This window comes from Cydia fagiglandana, chromosome 14, assembly GCF_963556715.1.
Source record: "Cydia fagiglandana chromosome 14, ilCydFagi1.1, whole genome shotgun sequence".
NCBI lineage: Eukaryota > Metazoa > Arthropoda > Insecta > Lepidoptera > Tortricidae > Cydia > Cydia fagiglandana.
The window spans coordinates 10,001,384-10,020,000 of NC_085945.1; the positions used below are offsets into that span (position 1 = coordinate 10,001,384).

The 18,617-nt window shown below is 38.2% G+C and overlaps 2 protein-coding genes and 1 long non-coding RNA gene across 4 annotated transcripts in view; 2 read left to right on the top strand and 1 right to left on the bottom strand.

Annotated features, from left to right (window-relative positions):
* The first annotated feature begins 3,177 nt into the window (after positions 1-3,177).
* Positions 3,178-5,540, top strand: LOC134670732 (ankyrin repeat domain-containing protein 12-like). 2 transcript variants are annotated; one of them, XM_063528541.1, is made up of 2 exons: positions 3,178-3,332; positions 3,822-5,540. In XM_063528541.1, exon 2 carries the CDS (start codon positions 4,301-4,303, stop codon positions 4,952-4,954), a length of 654 nt encoding a protein of 217 aa, XP_063384611.1. In that variant the 5' UTR covers positions 3,178-3,332; positions 3,822-4,300; the 3' UTR covers positions 4,955-5,540. The 2 variants fall into 2 exon arrangements, with proteins under 2 accessions (XP_063384611.1, XP_063384612.1); XM_063528542.1 differs by having other exon boundaries at positions 3,179-3,328; positions 3,819-5,540.
* A 9,147-nt stretch (positions 5,541-14,687) lies between these two features.
* On the top strand, positions 14,688-16,328 carry LOC134670539 (uncharacterized). Its single transcript, XR_010099081.1, has 3 exons — positions 14,688-14,787; positions 15,416-15,490; positions 16,145-16,328. It is a non-coding gene; the product is annotated as an uncharacterized LOC134670539 (long non-coding RNA).
* A 312-nt stretch (positions 16,329-16,640) lies between these two features.
* The window catches only part of LOC134670730 (beta-1,3-glucan-binding protein-like), a 6,524-nt gene continuing 4,547 nt past the window's right edge, over positions 16,641-18,617 (bottom strand). Inside the window, exons 6-9 of the mRNA XM_063528540.1 lie at positions 18,316-18,416; positions 17,790-17,910; positions 17,206-17,336; positions 16,641-16,868 (exon numbers count right to left, since the gene is read on the bottom strand). Coding sequence (XP_063384610.1) covers positions 16,677-16,868; positions 17,206-17,336; positions 17,790-17,910; positions 18,316-18,416 — 545 coding nt within the window. The 3' untranslated portion in view covers positions 16,641-16,676. The remainder of the gene's footprint in view (positions 16,869-17,205; positions 17,337-17,789; positions 17,911-18,315; positions 18,417-18,617) is intronic.

Consider the following 18,617-nt stretch of genomic DNA (forward strand, 5'->3'; position numbering starts at 1 on the left):
AAACGTCACTCACGAAATCAAGAAAAAGTCATTGGCTAGATGGCGTGACGACACCGTTTCTAGAGAGATTATCAATGAAGGTTTACATTATGGGTTTATTTCCTCTTTAATTATTACCTTCCTACTCATTTCAACTGGAATTCCTTCATTTTGTGCCGAAACTTTTACAATATTTACAATAAGTAAGTAGGTATATGTTTATCAAAATGTCAATCTTAGATCTTAACAGTAGGACTGCCTAGTTGCCTACCTTCCTTTTGTTTTTGCAGTTTTATTTTGAATGTATATACTATCCCTGCATAGGTAAAATATATCTACCTGTATATAATATAAACAAATTGTAACGACGTAAAACTTACTACGAATTCAATTTTAAAGCTTCGAGGAAATTATCAATATCAATAATTCGGCGCCTTTTTATTTAGTATTTGTCTGTCGAATATAGTTATTTTATTAATTATATTATAACATTTAAAACTCGAAACGTCAAAAATATAAGGTACCAAAATAAATTCGCGAGACCCGATTTAATAATGTTTTATTATTAAGTCTTTCAAAGTCTTTCAAAATATGTTTAAATCAGAGAAATTCTCAAGCAAAATTATATACTGGCACAATTTTCAGTAAAGTAGGTCTTGCTCCAGAAATCAGCCTAGTTATGACTAGATCGTTATGGTTATGTTTTGTTAAGGTGGTTCGATTTTCATACAAAATTCAATCAAAGCTCATTAAGTAACTACACACTATTAGTACATAAATATTTCCGCATTTATCTTCCTTCGAATATTCGTTTGCGCGAAATTAACAGGAAAACAATGTTTCATACAGAAATCATGCAAAAATCATAGTTAAATTTTCATCAATTTTACGTATGTGTGTGTCACAAATGTCGTGTACAGATACATTTGCGACGTTGCCATACCATTTCCGACGTTGCCGGGCTGACCACGGCGCGAATTTGGAGTGCCGTCATGTTTAGTGCAATTTTGTTGACACTGACGTTTGACAGGTACTTAATTGACCTAAGCGAGAATAAGTACCCGAAGTTCGTCAGCTTAGCTAAGAACTATCATGGCGTGTTATGCAAACAGTCGCTTTTTTGCTTACAAACGGAAGATTCCCGGTTCGATCCCCAGTCAATTGTATGCTGGAACATAACTTTTTGTATTTTTGTTACATCTAAATTTCGTATTGTTTTTTTATTTTTATTTAATTTTTCTTATTATCATAAATCGATTGATTAAGTATGGTATGGGCTACACGTATTCGTTTATTTTTGACAAAGAAAATTAGAAATTATACTCTACCTAATCTCTCTTATTTTTACAATCAGGACATCCTCACTGCAATAAAAAAGAGATATATAAAATTTCCTGTGGATAAAATAATGGATTTTGTCTATGAATGAAAAACACAATTATTACTATAGTTTGTTTTTTTTAGCATTAGAAATAAGGTAAACAATCTTGACGTGTCTTTTAATTGAAAAACACATTTTAAAAATAAGTTACGGCAAATATGTAACAATTATAAATCAAATACGATCATTTATATTCTTCTGCTTTCATAAGTAATAGTTTTTTGATTTTTAAAAAGCGTTTAAATCTGTGTGCCTAGCCAAGATGCCAGTCGTTCGCTCCGTAGCGAACGTTAGGGTAATACCTGTCTCTATCACTCTGCCACTCAGAGCATATAATACTTCATTCCTATATCTGTGCTCTGCCATATTAATGCGACAGACACGGCTGCGCTTCGGTCGCTACGGAGCGTAAACCATTGGCACCTTGGCTAGGCACCCTGGTCATCTGGAAAGCGAAACACATACGGAACGCGTTTCTATTACTCAATACAGTGGCCAGTTGCAGATTCGGCGGTAAACTTAACTATACCTAAATCTGGGTGCCTAGCCAAGATGCCAGTCGTTCGCTCCGTAGCGAACGTTAGGGTAATACCTCTCTCTATCACTCTGTCATATTAATGCGACAGACACGGTTGCGCTTCGTTCGCTACGGAGCGTACACCATTGGCATCTTGGCTAGGCACCCTGGTCATCTGGAAAGCGAAACACATACGGAACGCTTTTCTATTACTCAATACAGTGGCCAGCTGCAGATTCGGCGGTAATCTTAACTATACCTAAATCTGGGTGCCTAGCCATGATGCCAGTCGTTCGCTCCGTAGCGAACGTTAGGGTAATACCTCTCTCTATCACTCTGCCATATTAATGCGACAGACACGGCTGCGCTTCAGTCGCTACGGAGCGTAAACCATTGGCACCTTGGCTAGGCACCCTGGTCATCTGGAAAGCGAAACACATACGGAACGCGTTTCTATTACTCAATAAAGTGGCCAGCTGCAGATTCGGTTTTAAAGTTAACTATACCTAAACCTGGGTGCCTAGCCACGATGCAGGCTAGTAGAGTTCTCTTTCACCTTCAGCAGAACCGGGAGATCCAAACCTACCTACTTTTCATCTAATAATCTCAAGAATCAGTGCATGATTCAAACTTTACCGGTTGCCGTGGTAAGACCTAGGATTTACCATATCGGTGTTGGTAAAAGCCCGAAGTAAACTAGTAAGATTTAACATTTCGGGCTTTTACCGATCGGCATCGGTAAAACCTAGGTTTTACCGGTAAATCCTAGGTTTTGCCGTACTTCGGGCTTTTACAGTAACATATATATAATAATTGCTCGTTTAAAGGTAAGATAACACAAAGGAGAAACAAAAAGAAATTACCTACTCGCACCAGTCTTGAACCCCAATCCTCTTGCACGTAGTTATTTCCATGAACATACCGTTACGCTATTGCAATGCAACATACTTACGTTGTGTGAAATTGTCTACTACAAGGATCACGGAAACACTGTTTGCATGTGTGAGTAATACTAGGAAAAAGCGTGACAGCAACACTCCGTCGAATTAAAAAGGTGGTTTTTGCACAATGAAGTATTCAATGTTTACTTTAATTGTTCAATATTTATTTAAAGAGTGCGCGAAACATACTTTTAAGTATACAAATACCATGACCATTTCACAAAAAAATAAAACCTGAAATTTTGCGAAAGTGGTGCCATCTAGCGAGAGTTAAGTTTTGAGTAACCTAGGCGAACCACCTTAAGGAGACTTTTGTATCCTAGGCTATGCGACAACTTCCGGGGGGAGGCTGCTCTATGGATCAAAAATGCATTGACGTTCGGCCGCTGCACAGCGCAGTCCGGCTACACCGCACTACATAACAAGTTGCTGTATCCAACTACCCGGTTTATTGCTAATCACTTATCGCAGTTAACGTGTTAAGTGGCTTGTGAAAGTTGAGGATATTGGGTGAGTTTTATTGTTCAACAGATTATTTGAATTGGAATTGGATTTGATGTTAATTGTGCGAATTGGATTTGATGTTAATTTGTGGTGTTTATTTGTACAAAATATGATTTTGCATTGAAATATTTACGATTGGTGTAGGTAATGTTCGTGGTGTCTTGTTGATTTATTTTGAGACACTGCTATTTTATTTAGGTACTATACAAATATGAAACAATATAACTGGTTCACGTTTAACGTTCGAAAAAGTGCGTTATAAAAGACATTTTAGACTTAAATATAATAAGCTCCGTAACGAAAGTTAACTACAAATACAATACTTACTACTTAAATATTTAGCGTTCACGTAACTGCGTCATTCACATAAATAAATTAATTTCCGCCGGCAAAACAACAACAAGTAACGCCACGTGTTTTTCACATCACTCAATTGCAGTATTTCACCACACTGCAAATAATATTCCAGTTCTTAAAAAGTTGCTTACCTTTACAGGAGTCACAAGGCGCCGGCATCTCGGCTAGGCTGGTATATCTAGAGTTGAAGCGGTGCGGAGCGGCTGCGCGCGCAGGCGGTGCCCAGACATCTAGCACAGACGAGTGCGCTCTCGGGTCAATAACTGAGTTGCTACGTGGGGGAATCGGACGATCGGCGCTCCGCTGCCGGCGATACGCCAGGAGCCGACCCGCGCTCGCCCCTCCGGACCACAACGCGGCAAGGTGGCGCAGAAACTCGCCCGCGCCCACAGGAACAGCGATGCCGACAAGGAGAAGGACAGGGAGAAACCGATCACCCCCGACGCGTTGCTCGCGCCCGCCCAAGATGAGGCCCCGGCCGTCGCAAGCGCACGCCCCGAGCCCATCGACATACACCCGCGCAAACGCAAAATAAGAGCCACCAAAGACACTCAAATATCTAAAAACGAACCTTTAGATAAAGTAAGAGCGGAAGCAACAAACCATCCCAATGCCTACCAAATGTACATACACATTCGAAAGACGATCGAAGTTCGCCAGAAGAACCTCCTGCCCGTCAAGCCCAAGCCCCCTAAAGACTTTAACAATTATCTGATGAATAGACGCACTTACACCTTACAGTCCACAGTAAACCCGGAAAGCAAGATCGAAATCCCGACGACACTTCCACCACAGATGGTGGAAGAGTTTACTTCCCAAGAGAAGGAACGCACTCGCTTAGTCACCCAGCATTTGGTTGAAAAAGAAAAGCTGGTGTTGGCAGTCGAGCAGGAAATTTTACGGGTTCACGGCCGAGCCGAGAGGGCCGTGAGCAATCAGTCGATGCCTTATTCTGTCTGCACAATCCTGCGCGGGAAGGAGATATACACCGAGATACCTCCAGAGCAAGAAGAGAACAGAACGACTCGCCGGGGGCGTTGCAACGGGCGACAGATCAACGCGTGGCTCCAGGAGGTGGACGATAAGTGGGAGAAGATTAAGGAAGGTATGCTGCGCCGGCAGCACATCGAGGCCGAGACCCTCCACGCTGTACAAGTGATGGAATGGGAATGGAAGTTGAAGGAGGTGGGCATCTGCGACGCGAAGACCAAGCCGACCACCGACCCTGACCACGTGCCACAAGTCCATGTATCCAACTTCGACTTGCCTGCTTGAGCTTTACACGAAATCTCATTCTTCTATCTAACGGATGCCATTAACAACCTGTTTCTTCACTCATTAAGCTTTGGCTTTATAGAGATCCGTTAGTCTTTGTTATTGTTCTTCACGATCAATTTTTGTAATTGCATTTTTAGCGTTACTAATTGAAATAAGATCTTTGTAAAGCTGGGTCTTAATTAATATTTCGCCATATGCGTTCGATGATATTAGAACAAAAGTACCTTAATTAATTGTGTTCATTTTTAACTATGTTAAGTTTAGTTTAAGGATGTTAGGAGGTGAGTTTTGACTCTGGCGTCAAATGTTAATGTGATAGATTGAATACCACCCGACTGTTTAGGATTATTGAATTTAACAATTTCATATTGATTGCTAATAAGTGTCTATATCATTGTTGAAATGAATTTCAGAAATTTTCAAATCTAAATATTACCCTATCTCGATGTTAAATGTCTAGGACGACATCAATCGTCTGATAATCATTTCATTGGATTATAATATAAATGTCTATTAAATACCGAAACAATTTGTTAGCAGTGATTAAATGATTCAATTATATAAATGTGAATTTATAATTTTTTTTTCTTTTTATTATTTCTACCTAAAAAGTAATGAAAAATAACGCTACATTCAATCAATGTGTAAATCGGGCCTAAATAAGGGCGCAATAGTTGAGGTTTTTTAAATATAATTATATTTTCTCCCATTACAACACTTAGATATTTCTATCCCTATTTAAAGTAGGTACCTAACACTTAACAGTTCACAAATATTGTGGTTATAACGCTTTTCCCATTTCCTCCTACTTCATGCTACCGTCATCCGATGTTCAGACCCCCCCCCTAATTTGAAATGACGTAATTTATGAATAGCCCCCATCTCGCGCATAACATAATAGACCGTATTAAAAAAGTTGACTAAAACAGTGTGCCAGCTCCTAGCGCGACAGAGATAAGTAACTTATAGCAACAATAAAATGATCGGCCGTAAACAAAAACTCGACCGGTTTAGCCGCGATCCCACTTTGGAAACCCACCGGACCTTACAATGTTGAGACTTGAGTTACAATACAGGGTGTTTGGTACATCGTTTGCCAAATTAAAACGGCAGATAGGTGGAGTCATTTGCTATCTTCTCAGGCCTAGAAATTTTTAATTTGGTGCATAATTTTTTTTTCACTTTTATGATAGTTTTACGTAAATTTCAAATTATTACTTGCGTAGTAGTAAAAATAAAACCGGGCAAGTGCGAGTCGGACTCGCGCACGAAGGGTTCCGTACCATAAAGCAAAAAAAAAACGGAAAAAAATGCAAAAAGAAAACGCACGAAAAAAAATAAGCTCTAGCAAAGTACCAATTTGGCTTCGTTAAAATTTATTTAGTTGAATACAACCAAGACTTATTTAAAATGCGGAATAAAGCTTTGTAATTGACAAACAAGCAATTATTGCTAAACGTTCTTGGTTGTTTTAACCAAGTACTAATTTGTTTTCAAATAAGTGTCTTAGTCAATATAAACGCGTGTTATTTACTTTTAATAAATTTAATTGCAGAATTTTACCAACTTACGTTAACCTAGTTGACTTCTTTGATTTTTAACAACGAACTTTGCAGGCTCCCTCCGAGCCAAGTCACTCGGTTGTAGACAGCAAAAACTTATTTATTTCTAGCCATTTCATTTTCTCAGTGCGGTCACCCATCCAAGTACTGACCACGCCCGACGTTGCTTAACTTTGGTCAAAAATCACGTTTGCTGTATGGGAGCCCCACTTAAATCTTTATTTTATTCTGTTTTTAGTATTTGTTATTATAGCGGCAACAGAAATACATCATCTGTGAAAATTTCAACTGTCTAGCTATCACGGTTCGTGAGATACAGCCTGGTGACAGACAGACGGACAGACGGACAGCGAAGTCTTAGTAATAGGGTCCCGTCTTACCCTTTGGGTACGGAACCCTAAAAAAAAACATGGCCAATTTTGTTTTTCTAAACATTAGAAGATAGCAAATGACTCAAGCTATCTGCCGTTTTAATTTGGCAAACGATGTACCAAACACCCTGTATAATAATGGCGCATGTTACCTCAACTATAGCTCAATCGTTTACTTTTTTACGGACGTTTAGAGGATTCCATGTAATGGCAAAGATGGAAAGTTTCCTCATGATGGACGTCCGTATGTCATGGGTGTATTATTCATAAACGACATATAATAATAGTACTTACGATACAAGTGCGAAAAGTAGGAAATTCGCAACGAGTGGAGATAATTTGAACCACACACACAATTTCTGATTTTTAATTATTTATTTTTATCTACAATTTACATACCTACCTACATTTTCATCACACTTTTTACACTTTTATAAAAAAAAATAGGATGTCGTCCCTGTGACTCTAGGTATGTGGACAAGATTTATAAGTTTATGTATAAGATTTATATATATAGTGGACAAGAAAATTTAAGAAAGATGTTTGAAATTCTATATTGTGACCTTACACAAATAGGCTTGTTCCGAGATTCTGAAATACCGTGTGGGCCCTGTAACACAAGCAAATAATTAAAACATATGTTAACATTCTTAACCAACTTTTAAAAATTATGAATTCTTTAGACTTCCTATTCTTCATACAAATTAATTATTATCTTCAGTTATATTTTTGACGAGTATACTTCGTTTTTTTAGCATTAGAAATAAGGTAAACAATCTTGATGTGTCTTTTTATTGAAAAACACGTTTAAAAAATAAGTCACGGCAAATATGTAACAATTATGAATCTAATACAATCATTTATATTCTTCTGCTTTCATAAGTAATAGCTACTGATTTTTAAAAAACGTATTTCAATTAAAAGACTTGTCAAGATCGCTTACCTTCTTGCAAGTTCTTTCTAATGCTAAAAAAAACGAACTATAGGTGCTTTTTGGAAGCGCTGGTGGCCTAGCGGTAAGAGCGTGCAACTTGCAATCTGGAGGTCGCGGGTTCAAACCCCGGCTCGTACCAATGAGTTTTTCGGAACTTATGTACAAAATATCATTTGATATTTACCAGTCGCTTTTCGGTGAAGGAAAACATCGTGAGGAAACCGGACTAATCCCAATAAGGCCAGTTTACCCTCTGGGTTGGAAGATCAGATGGCAGTCGCTTTCGTAAAACTGGTGCCTACGTCAAATCATGGGATTAGTTGTCAAGCGGACCCCAGGCTCCCATGAGCCGTGGCAGAATGCCGGGATAACGCGAGGAAGAAGAGAGGTGCTTTTTTGAAAACTCTCACCACAGCAATGATAACATCTTCTTGTAATTCCCGGTAGTTTATCCATTGCAGCAATTTAGCGGGCGGAGCGGAGCGGGGCGGAGCGGAGATAGGTTTTTGCAGCAAACAGTTCCGCTATGGGAGTTGAATGATCCTAACTCCAGTGGTTGACAGCCACCATACCACAAAGTAAATAAAGAAACAAAAGAAAAGCTACTTTATTTGGTTCATGAAAGGTTCTGTTCTAATTACTCTAATTAGATTACAACAAATATTATGTAGACAATATTATAATATTGTTATTTAATTTTTTTTACATTTTTAGTAATAATTTTTTAACTAAACGGTGATGGAATCATTATTATGTAGGTACATTGTAAAGTACCCTACATTTAGCCTTGCGAGGTTGTTTCTTGCATAGAAAATGTATAGCGTAATACTTTATAGTTTAAATAAACAGACTATAATATTTGGTGCCTAAGGTTGGTGACCACTGAAGTCAACAAGTAACTACGCAGTTCCGACGTGATTTTTTTGGACCCCAAGACATAGTTGAGGAAATTATAAAATGGAGGTACTTAGGTGAACTATTTATTTATTGATTTCGTTATTGTCCGATTGCTACATGATCGATTGTTAATTATTGTTACTTTTCTCTCAAATACCTACCTGTTGTAAATTACGTATGTATTATGTATGTATAAGTTAATAACAAAGTTGAAGTCGAAACTCATCTCACAAAACTTATTCTGTGGGTGAGAATAAAACCAAGAACCGTGGCCTTGGAACGAACGCCCAAAAAACAACCGACCCGAAGACATCTGACAAATTAGACAAAAAACACTATAAAAAACTTAAATGGAGGTTCGCAAGAAATGATCTTGATTTTTCGCTTTACATTAATTCAATTGACTGGACTTTTGTCTGTAATTATCAAGGGATTTTGAATCTTAGGTTTATTTAATAAAATAGATTTTTGTATGCCAGTGTTTCCATGTTTTATAGGTAACTGCTACTAGCCTAATAAGTTTAATCACAGGTTATATTATGTGGTCATTATTATATGGTAAAGTACGTAAATTTCTAATGCTAAGGTAAGGATGAGGGTAGATCAAAAACTTGACTTTAATTTTATTATAAGGACGTTGCAATAAGTATAATGAGCAAATTAATATATTTGAAATAAATATATTTTTTAAACTTAAATTACATATCAATAAATATTCAATAAATTACTTACAATTACTTAAGGTACCTACATTTGAATAAATAATTCGACGCCGGTAACAGACATCCAGACACTAAAATAACAGTTTTATCAGTCATCTTTCATCTTCAAACTTTTGTTTCTTCCCATCATACGTCTAAGAACGGAATAACATATCCAGAATATCAGATAAAGGTTGGAATCCGTAGTTATCATCATATAGGTTGCGAACACGGCAAATAAGACGCCAAGTACATTGAAGATGAGGGGTAGGTAGGTGGAGCTGGTCTTCTCTCGGCATGGACAGTCGGGTGGACAGATCTCGACGGTTTTTTCTAGTTTCACGGGTTCCATGTTAGTGTTAGGTTGCGATTTTGAGGTGTCTTCATATTGTTGCTGATGAACGGATTCTGTAATAAAATAAGGTTTTATGTATTTTTAAAATGAGGCAGCTTACTTTTTTAAATATTAAAATAGAACGAAATAGAATAAAATCGTTAATGCATATTATTACAACCCAGTTATGAAGATACCTACAATCCTACATATAATTGGGTTAGTTTAAGTGACGCCCTCTGTAAGGACACAACAACATATACCTACGTATAATACAGTTAATTATTGAAATTAACAAATATTAAACGTCTAAGCCATTTAAGCTATAAATATCAAAAAACCGACATGATAAAGTAGGTAGGTAAAGTTAGACCAAGAAAAGTCTGCAGCGGATTTGATAGCCCACGCAGTGTAAGTGTTATTTTTACGTCATAATTTCATACAAGTTTGACATTTAAAATGACACTTGCACTGCGTGGGCAATCAAAATCGCTGCAGACTTTTCACGGTCTGATTCTAGGTATACAACTACACACTACAATAGATGAAAGATAGATGACAGATGAGATGAATAGATGATGGTGCCTACTAATAGTAGTAAGTTCTTTCGCAATGCTTGTAAGGCGCGTTTGCTATGATAAAATTTTAGGCGTTTAGTTTATTATTCATTGCGTTGTATTTTACAACGTTTATAATAATTATGTATTGATACGATCTGTACATTTAGGTAAGTAATAATATTTTGAAGCCTTATATTTATTTAATTAACAATTTATTAAGATAATAATAAAAACGAATATTCGTTAGTTAAATAATTGAATAAAGTTAATTTAAATAAATCTTACCTTTTACAGTCTGGCACATGGTTCAGAACGATTCCCTCGATTTTCAGAGTCTGAATGATATAGTATAATAATGCAAAACTCTTAAATATCATTCATTAATTTAAGACGAAGGTTGAAGCTGTAAGGACCGGAAATGCCACAATGGTTTTCGCTAGGCGTCACAACCAATCGTGCGTGTCGCTGGAAAACTACACAATTTCCGGGAAAATATAATTGGGGAAACAAGGAAACCTGGGTCAAATTATTCATTATTTATTTATTCACTTCAATCAATTAGCACTTACAGATAAACGTTACGTGCCAATTGGCATTACATTACTTAATATCTAACATGCATTAACTGCAATAAATACAATAAAATAAAATTGGACTAATTACACTCTGTCAAGCAATTTCCGTCAATAGAAAAGAGCGACAAATTAAAAAATGTAAGCGTTCCAGACTAGTAAATTTTTCGCCAATCTGATTGAATTACCCGATCGAATCAGGACGTGCGGACGCAAACACCAATTTGGCTCGCCGAATCCAACCGCCGATAATGACCGATACCTATTACCGATACAATGAGGTGCGATCGCAAGAATACCAATTTGTGACGCCAGTATTTTCGTTCTGGGGCATTTTTTTCAATTTAAACGGCTCTAATATCATCATAAATCAAAAATTGGTAATTGCCGCAAATTATTTTCCTGATCAAATCAACCGATTTGGTCAGGACCGTCTGGATACTACTGTAGGCGCGCAGGGTTAGCGCCGTCCCATAGAAAATGTGAATTACGCGCCTTTTTCAACTGATAAACTTGTTTGACCGGCTATAATTCAAATAGACAATAAGATTTCTACTTTTACAGAAAACACGTATTGAGAAAGGTATGTTGAGATGGTTTGGACACGTAGAAAGAATGAGTGAGAGAAGGCTAACAAAGAGAGTGTATAAGGGAGAAGTTGAAGTGGGAGTTGGAAGGGGTAGACCTCGGCAGACTTTCTCTGATCAGATTGGGGAAATCCTGAAGAAAGGCCAGGTCAAGAGCACCCTAAACCGGCGGGCGTGTATGAAGATTTCCACTTACTACGATCCTGACATACCAAAGAGGTATGTCAGGATCGTAGTAAGTGGAAATCCGTGGTCTCTGCCCACCCCTCCGGGCAATAGGCGTGATTATAATTATGTATGTGAAAACACGTAGGTATACACGTTATGCAAATTGTCGTTATTATGATATACATATTATAAGTATATCATTACCAAACCCAGAGCTGTAAAACTTGCATCCTTCAGGTTGCCTGCACTGTGCACGTGACTTGTCTGACACCGATGAACAGCTGCCAGATGCCTGGATTCAGTATTAAAGATAGCAAACAAACTGTTAAGATTCGTTGCTCGCTTTTTCATGTACCATTTCCGGGGCTTGCTGGTCTATTAGTATTAATCAAAAACATAAATGTAAAAAAGGAGAGCCAAGTTCAATACAAAAATTATGCTTGGCTGTGGGGTTCGACGCAAAAAGAATGGAGATCTAAATGAGTGCCAAGTTCTATGCAAAATCCTAATAAGTATTTATAGGAACAAAATAACATTATAAACAAGTATTAAAGTCAGTCATTTTATAAAGTTATTCAACATATATATTTAGTAATTCTGATAAAAACTGGCCAAGCCAAATCTAACCTACTTTAAGATCTCACATTTTTTTTAAATAACAGCAATTGTTATAGGTATCCAGTAAAGCAAAGAAATAGAGTTTAATACTTGTTTATAATGTTATTTTGTTCCTATAAATTCAGTATTAAAGATAGCAAACAAACTGTTAAGATTCGTTGCTCGCTTTTTCATGTACCATTTCCGGGGCTTGCTGGTCTATTAGTATTAATCAAAAACATAAATGTAAAAAAGGAGAGCCAAGTTCAATACAAAAATTATGCTTGGCTGTGGGGTTCGACGCAAAAAGAATGGAGATCTAAATGAGTGCCAAGTTCTATGCAAAATCCTAATAAGTATTTATAGGAACAAAATAACATTATAAACAAGTATTAAAGTCAGTCATTTTATAAAGTTATTCAACATATATATTTAGTAATTCTGATAAAAACTGGCCAAGCCAAATCTAACCTACTTTAAGATCTCACATTTTTTTTAAATAACAGCAATTGTTATAGGTATCCAGTAAAGCAAAGAAATAGAGTTTAATACTTGTTTATAATGTTATTTTGTTCCTATAAATACTTATTTGGATTTTGCATAGAACTTGGCACTCATTTAGATCTCCATTCTTTTTGCGTCGAACCCCACAGCCAAGCATAATTTTTGTATTGAACTTGGCTCTCCTTTTTTACATTTATGTTTTTGATGGGATATCAATACTTTTTGTAAAGAAAACTAGGCAGGTATTGAGATTTAGTGTTTTTTCTTGTGTTTCCGCTGCATGTTTTTTACTTCTGTTCTTTGTATTAATTATGTGGTGCCGCGCGACGCCAACGACACACCGTTGGCCGGTTGTTTAGCGCGTATTACAGGTTTTTTGTATGGGGACCCCCCTTATTTTTTAACTTTTTTTATTTTTAGATTTTTTTCCTACGCTTACACACAATTACCGAGCTGGATTCCAAATTTCATCCTTCTAGGTCATCTGGAAGTAGGTTAGGTTTAGTTACTATATGTCAGTCACAATAAAAAAGAAATTTGTATGGGGACCCCCCCTATTCATTAACTTTTTTTTATTTTTAGATTTTTTCCTACGCTTGCACATAATAACCGAGCTGTATTCCAGATTTCATCCTTCTAGGTCATCTGGAAGTAGGTTAGGTTTAGGTACTTATATGTCAGTCACAATAAAAAATGGTTTTTTTGTATGGGGACCCCCCCTATTTTATAACTTTTTTTTTATTTTTAGATTTTTTCCTACGTTTTCACACAATAACTGAGCTGGATTCCAAATTTCATCCTTCTAGGTCATCTGGAAGTAGATTAGGTTTAGGTACTATAAGTCTGTCAGTCAGTCTTAAAATTTACGACTTTTTGACCTTCATATCTTTATAACCGTTTGAGCTAGCTTCATGAAATTTGGGATTCTAGATGTCCTTATGGATATAATTAAACACACGTAGTTTTATGTGTTTACTTTAAAGATGTTTTGAGTTATAGAAGGGTCAAAAGTGGCACCAAGTGGTTCGTGTAATATTACACTTGGCGCTGGCTAGCCAGTTCCTTTGCTTGAACTTGGCTTGACACGCTGCCGCGTGTCTAGATTCGCATCTCGTGTCGATTTAAAACACTCTCTCTGGTCGTGTTTTCAAATTCACCACTCGTTGAGAATTTCCTATTTTTCGCACTTGTATCGTAAATAAATATTATAAAATTTAATATATCTTTACATTAATACTACAATACTTTAATACCTCTTTGAAACGTTTGTTAAAACGATAATTCGTCGGAAGTCATGGACCTCTTAAAAATAGAAGGTACCTATTTTTGTTTCACTACGTAGTTAAGTTGCGGAATGTTTGCAAAAAGTTAGGAAAGTTCCCGGAAATTTAAGGCACGAGAGGAGACTTTTATTTAGAAAAGGAAAATTCCGATTTCCTTGATAATTTGCTAAAATTTCGCAATTTTGGAAACTTCTCTGGGTCAAAAAGATCACTGTGTTACGTCTTTCCTGTAGACATACACAAGAGTTAAGGGCTATAAAGGCTAATTTTCTTATTTAACCCTTATCCACGTGAAAAGGTCCTCCTTTTATTTAGAGAACTATGATAAAATCATTACTTACATGCCCACAAGCTGTTAACTATTGCCCACAGGAGAGAAAACTAGTGTGTTCGCGCGAACTGTAAGTACCTACATTTTTCTTTTCACGTGGATAAGGGTTAAATAAGAAAATTAACCTTTATAGCCCTTAACTCTTGTGTATATCTACAGGAAAGACGTAACACAGTGATCTTTTAGACCCCTCTATGGCATATCACAGTATCCACTGTATCCAGGTGTGAAAACACTTGTTGTTCCAAATTCAAGCAAGCGAGACCAAAGAGTCCGGATATTTGTGCTGAACAATAAGTCCAACCTTGTTCCGAATGTTTTTGCAGTGCTGCAGTCGTATAAAACGTCACCGGTTGACGGAATCGACACAGTTTCATAAAACCAAAGATCAACAACTCATCATGCCTTCCCCCTGCGAGCCTTGCAAAGGTAAGATTTTAATGAACTAAGCTACATACTAGAGTCGTTAACGTTTATTATATTGTCCAAAGAAGTGTTTGTTCTACATTGTGTTATTTGGGTTTTACTCGTTCATTAACAGCTTTTTCTGTCACAATTCTGTCGGTTGTCATTGCAAGGAGAATTGCTGTTGCAGTTTCTTCTCCTGTTTAATCATCTGTTGATAAATTTTGTACCTACTAGCGACCCGCCCCGGCTTCGCACGGGTTAACAAATCATATACACCTAAAGGCCGAGCCACACCGGCTTGCGTGTGCGTGACGTGCGCGTGTGCGTGCGCTAAAATGTTGGAGCCGCACACGCACACGTCACGCAAGCGGTGTGCCGTCTCTCATAAGGATCTGTATACTACAACGCCGCACGTGCACGTCACACACACGCAGCCGGTGTGCACAGGCCTTAAACCTTCCTCAAGAATCACTCTATACATAACTACTCATATATATACTCTATATATATGTGAAAACAGCATGCAAATTCCATTCAATATTTTTGAGTTTATCGCGAACATACAAACAAACACATAAACAGACAGACGCGGCGGAGGACTTTGTTTTATAAGGTGTAGGTAATGATGATAAGTGTTGACTGTTTCTAGATTCCTGCCCGGACGGCACCTGCAAAGACAACTGCGGCTGCAAGGACAAGGGCTGCAACGACTGTTCCTCTAAAGGTATTTGCTCAAATTCTGTTTATTTTTCAAAATATGAATCTATTAAGCTATTAGCATTATTAACAATTATGGGCCGCATCACATAGACAGTTACCAAAATAGCTTTAGAGAAATCTGCAACGATTTTGATAGTCCACGCAGTGCAAGTGTTATTTTAAATGCCAAACTTCTATGAAATTAATAGTTATTCCTATTTTATATGCAGCGGCACTGCCCGCAACGCGACCTCGTTTGCGTATATGAGGATGATTAATGGAAAGTATCCTATACGCTTCCCCAAATCTCAAACTATCTCTATGCCAAATTCCATCTAGTTTAGCGATTTAACTGTGGAAAGGTAACAGACAGACAGAGTGACTATCGAGTATCGCATTTGTAAAATATTAGCAGGGATTATAAATATCTATTTTTTCCAACTGGTCACCTTAGAGCTGTTTTATTAGTTGACGTCCAGTTTTATGCGGGTACGGTTTTTTGCAGGATCCCGTTTTCTGTAGTATGCATGAGGGATCCCGCAAACAGAATCCTCGTGTGAAAATTACTATATTACCACCTATACTACTAAAACGGGATCCTGCAAAAAACCGTACCCGCAAAATAATGGAAGTCAGTGGGAAACATTGCATGTATATTTATTTATGTAACTGTCAACAGGTGGTTGCTGCTAAAGATGGACGAGGCCCGACCGCGCACGCGCAGGCGCCGGCCGCTCGGCGCGCGCGTCGCGGCTGCGCTGGAGAACTGCTTCCCCGTCGCATTCTCCGTCACTTTCTTCGTCACTATAGTGCTGTTCCATTGTTGTCTCTTGTGATTCAATAAATTCCTTCTAAGTTTAAAACTGACTTTCACTTCCACCATTTAACTAACTCTAGTTTCTGATCAATTTTAGTTTTCTTACACAAACTATAGGTCGACTTAGTTACTCTGATTCACTGATTTACCTAAAATCAACATTTCAGTTTATTATTGTAAAATCACACTTTTTTGTGATTGTTGGTACTGACATTCGTAAGTTTGAATTTGGCGCTGTCGGCTCGTCATCGAAAAAAAACACTGCATAACACTATGTATAATCGAATTAAGAAAGGAAAGGAATTAGGCCAACGAATAATTTATATCGTTTTATTTTAGGACTGTTAAAAGTTTAAAGTCACTAACAGTATTCAAGACGTGAACAGCCCTTAGACTACAAAGCTTCGACCTTTACGTAATCGACCACCAGCTCGGGCTGGGTCCAGGTTGCCTTCCAGGAGCGGTTCTTCCAGAAATTGGTGGCGGCGTTGACCTGGCCGTTCCTCCAGGGTTTGGGGGAGTTGGAGTCGTTCGAGTCGTGGAATTCAGCGTCACCTCCCACTGCTACGCCGAGGGTCAGGTAGAACTGGAATAAAAAGAGTAATACTCGTATTGTTGTCATGTGGAAGGTAGAGAGGCAATAGAGAGTACTCTCTCCAGGCGGGTGTTATGCCTGGGGACCGAAGTCCGCTGAGAGTTGGTCGGAAGTTATATATATAGCAACTGACATTTAAAACTCCGTAAGCGCGATGTAGGTCTCTTACTAATTGCGTTCTAGTTCCCTTACGCTATCTGTTAGATTATTATGGCACGACGTTGGCAGTGACACAGCTAGAGGAGACGCCACAGCCTCGTAGCTAATCGATCCCTGGAAGCATTTGGAGTTCGTATATCAATGGATTCTCGAAAGGGAAAGGACTTACGAATTCGTTGAAGGGCGCCATGCCATTGGCCTGGTCACCAGAGCAGGTCTCAGGAAGCTTGCCCCGCAGCCCGTTGGCGGCCGGCTCCACGGTCGCGTATACCTCGCCGTCCACGGACAGGACCAGGGATTCTGGATAAAAAAGACAGTTTTTACTCTTGAGTTTCTTTATAGGAAGTTTTTCCAAGGTCTGGCTATTTACAAGTACTGAGCAACTTTTACTATATGTACCTACTAACGAACTTAACTACCTGATTTTATAAGCTTTTACTATAAATCATAGAAAAAAACATTGAATTTTAAGTGACCCCAAACCCCTAATGCTAGGAGAACATATTTCGACATTTTAATTATAGTTTTGCACTCACCAGGACACTTTGCTTTGCTTTGGAGTTGCTTTTCGGTGAAGGAAAACATCGTGAGGAAACCGGACTAATCTCAATAAGGCCTAGTTTCCCCTCTGGGTTGGAAGGTCAGATGACAGTCGCTTTCGTAAAAACTAGTGCCTACGTCAATTCTTGGGATTACTTGTCAAGCGGACCCCAGGCTCCCGTGAGCTCCCATGAAAACGCGAGGAAGACTCACCAGGAGTCCACTTGGCAGAATACACGTGGAAGTCATTACTCCAGGCCGTCTCCGGTTCTGGTTTCGTGACCAGCAGGGCGTCGTGGCATCTCGAGTCCAGGACGGGGCCTCCGTACAGCTTCTGCAAGAATTGAATAATTCTATTCCCTTGGTAGATCGCTTATTATACTTATATCGCACAGCCAGCTTTTACATGTTCTACCTACTATTGGGCACAGACCTCTCCTCAATGTATTTACAAGAGCGTTTGAGCTATAGCCCAATGCGGATTTAGGGACTTAGCTGCTATGCCTATATACTTACATACGTATACGATGACTGACATTCATTTGTTTAAATACCATAAATAATCACTAAGACCTCATAAGTTTGCCGGGGATTAAAAAAGAGATGACGGAACGACTTGGATACATACAGCAAAGAGTAGTTTCGAGGAACAGGGGAGAGCTTTGTCCATCAGTAGGACACTTAAACCAAGATGTAGGTACTTATACAATGTTTGAATAAAACATTATATATAATATACCTTATTCAGGTTGGCGTTTCCACGAGCGCTGGCGATCTTCAGAATACCAGTGTTCCTGCTGTTAATTCCAAACTTCTTCAATAACGGCTCAAGCAATATCTCTAGAAAATAAATAAGGAGTCAATAACACGAAAGACGTCCACTGGTAATAATAAACGTCTTTCTGAAAACGATTATACTTCGTCTACGCGGAAGGGCTTTTAAAACCATACGAGTGTGTTCTGTCTTTGGGGGAAGGGCCTTATAACGCGTCGTCTTTCTTTAGAGATAGGTACCGTAAAACGGGGTGAGTAGGTTTCGCG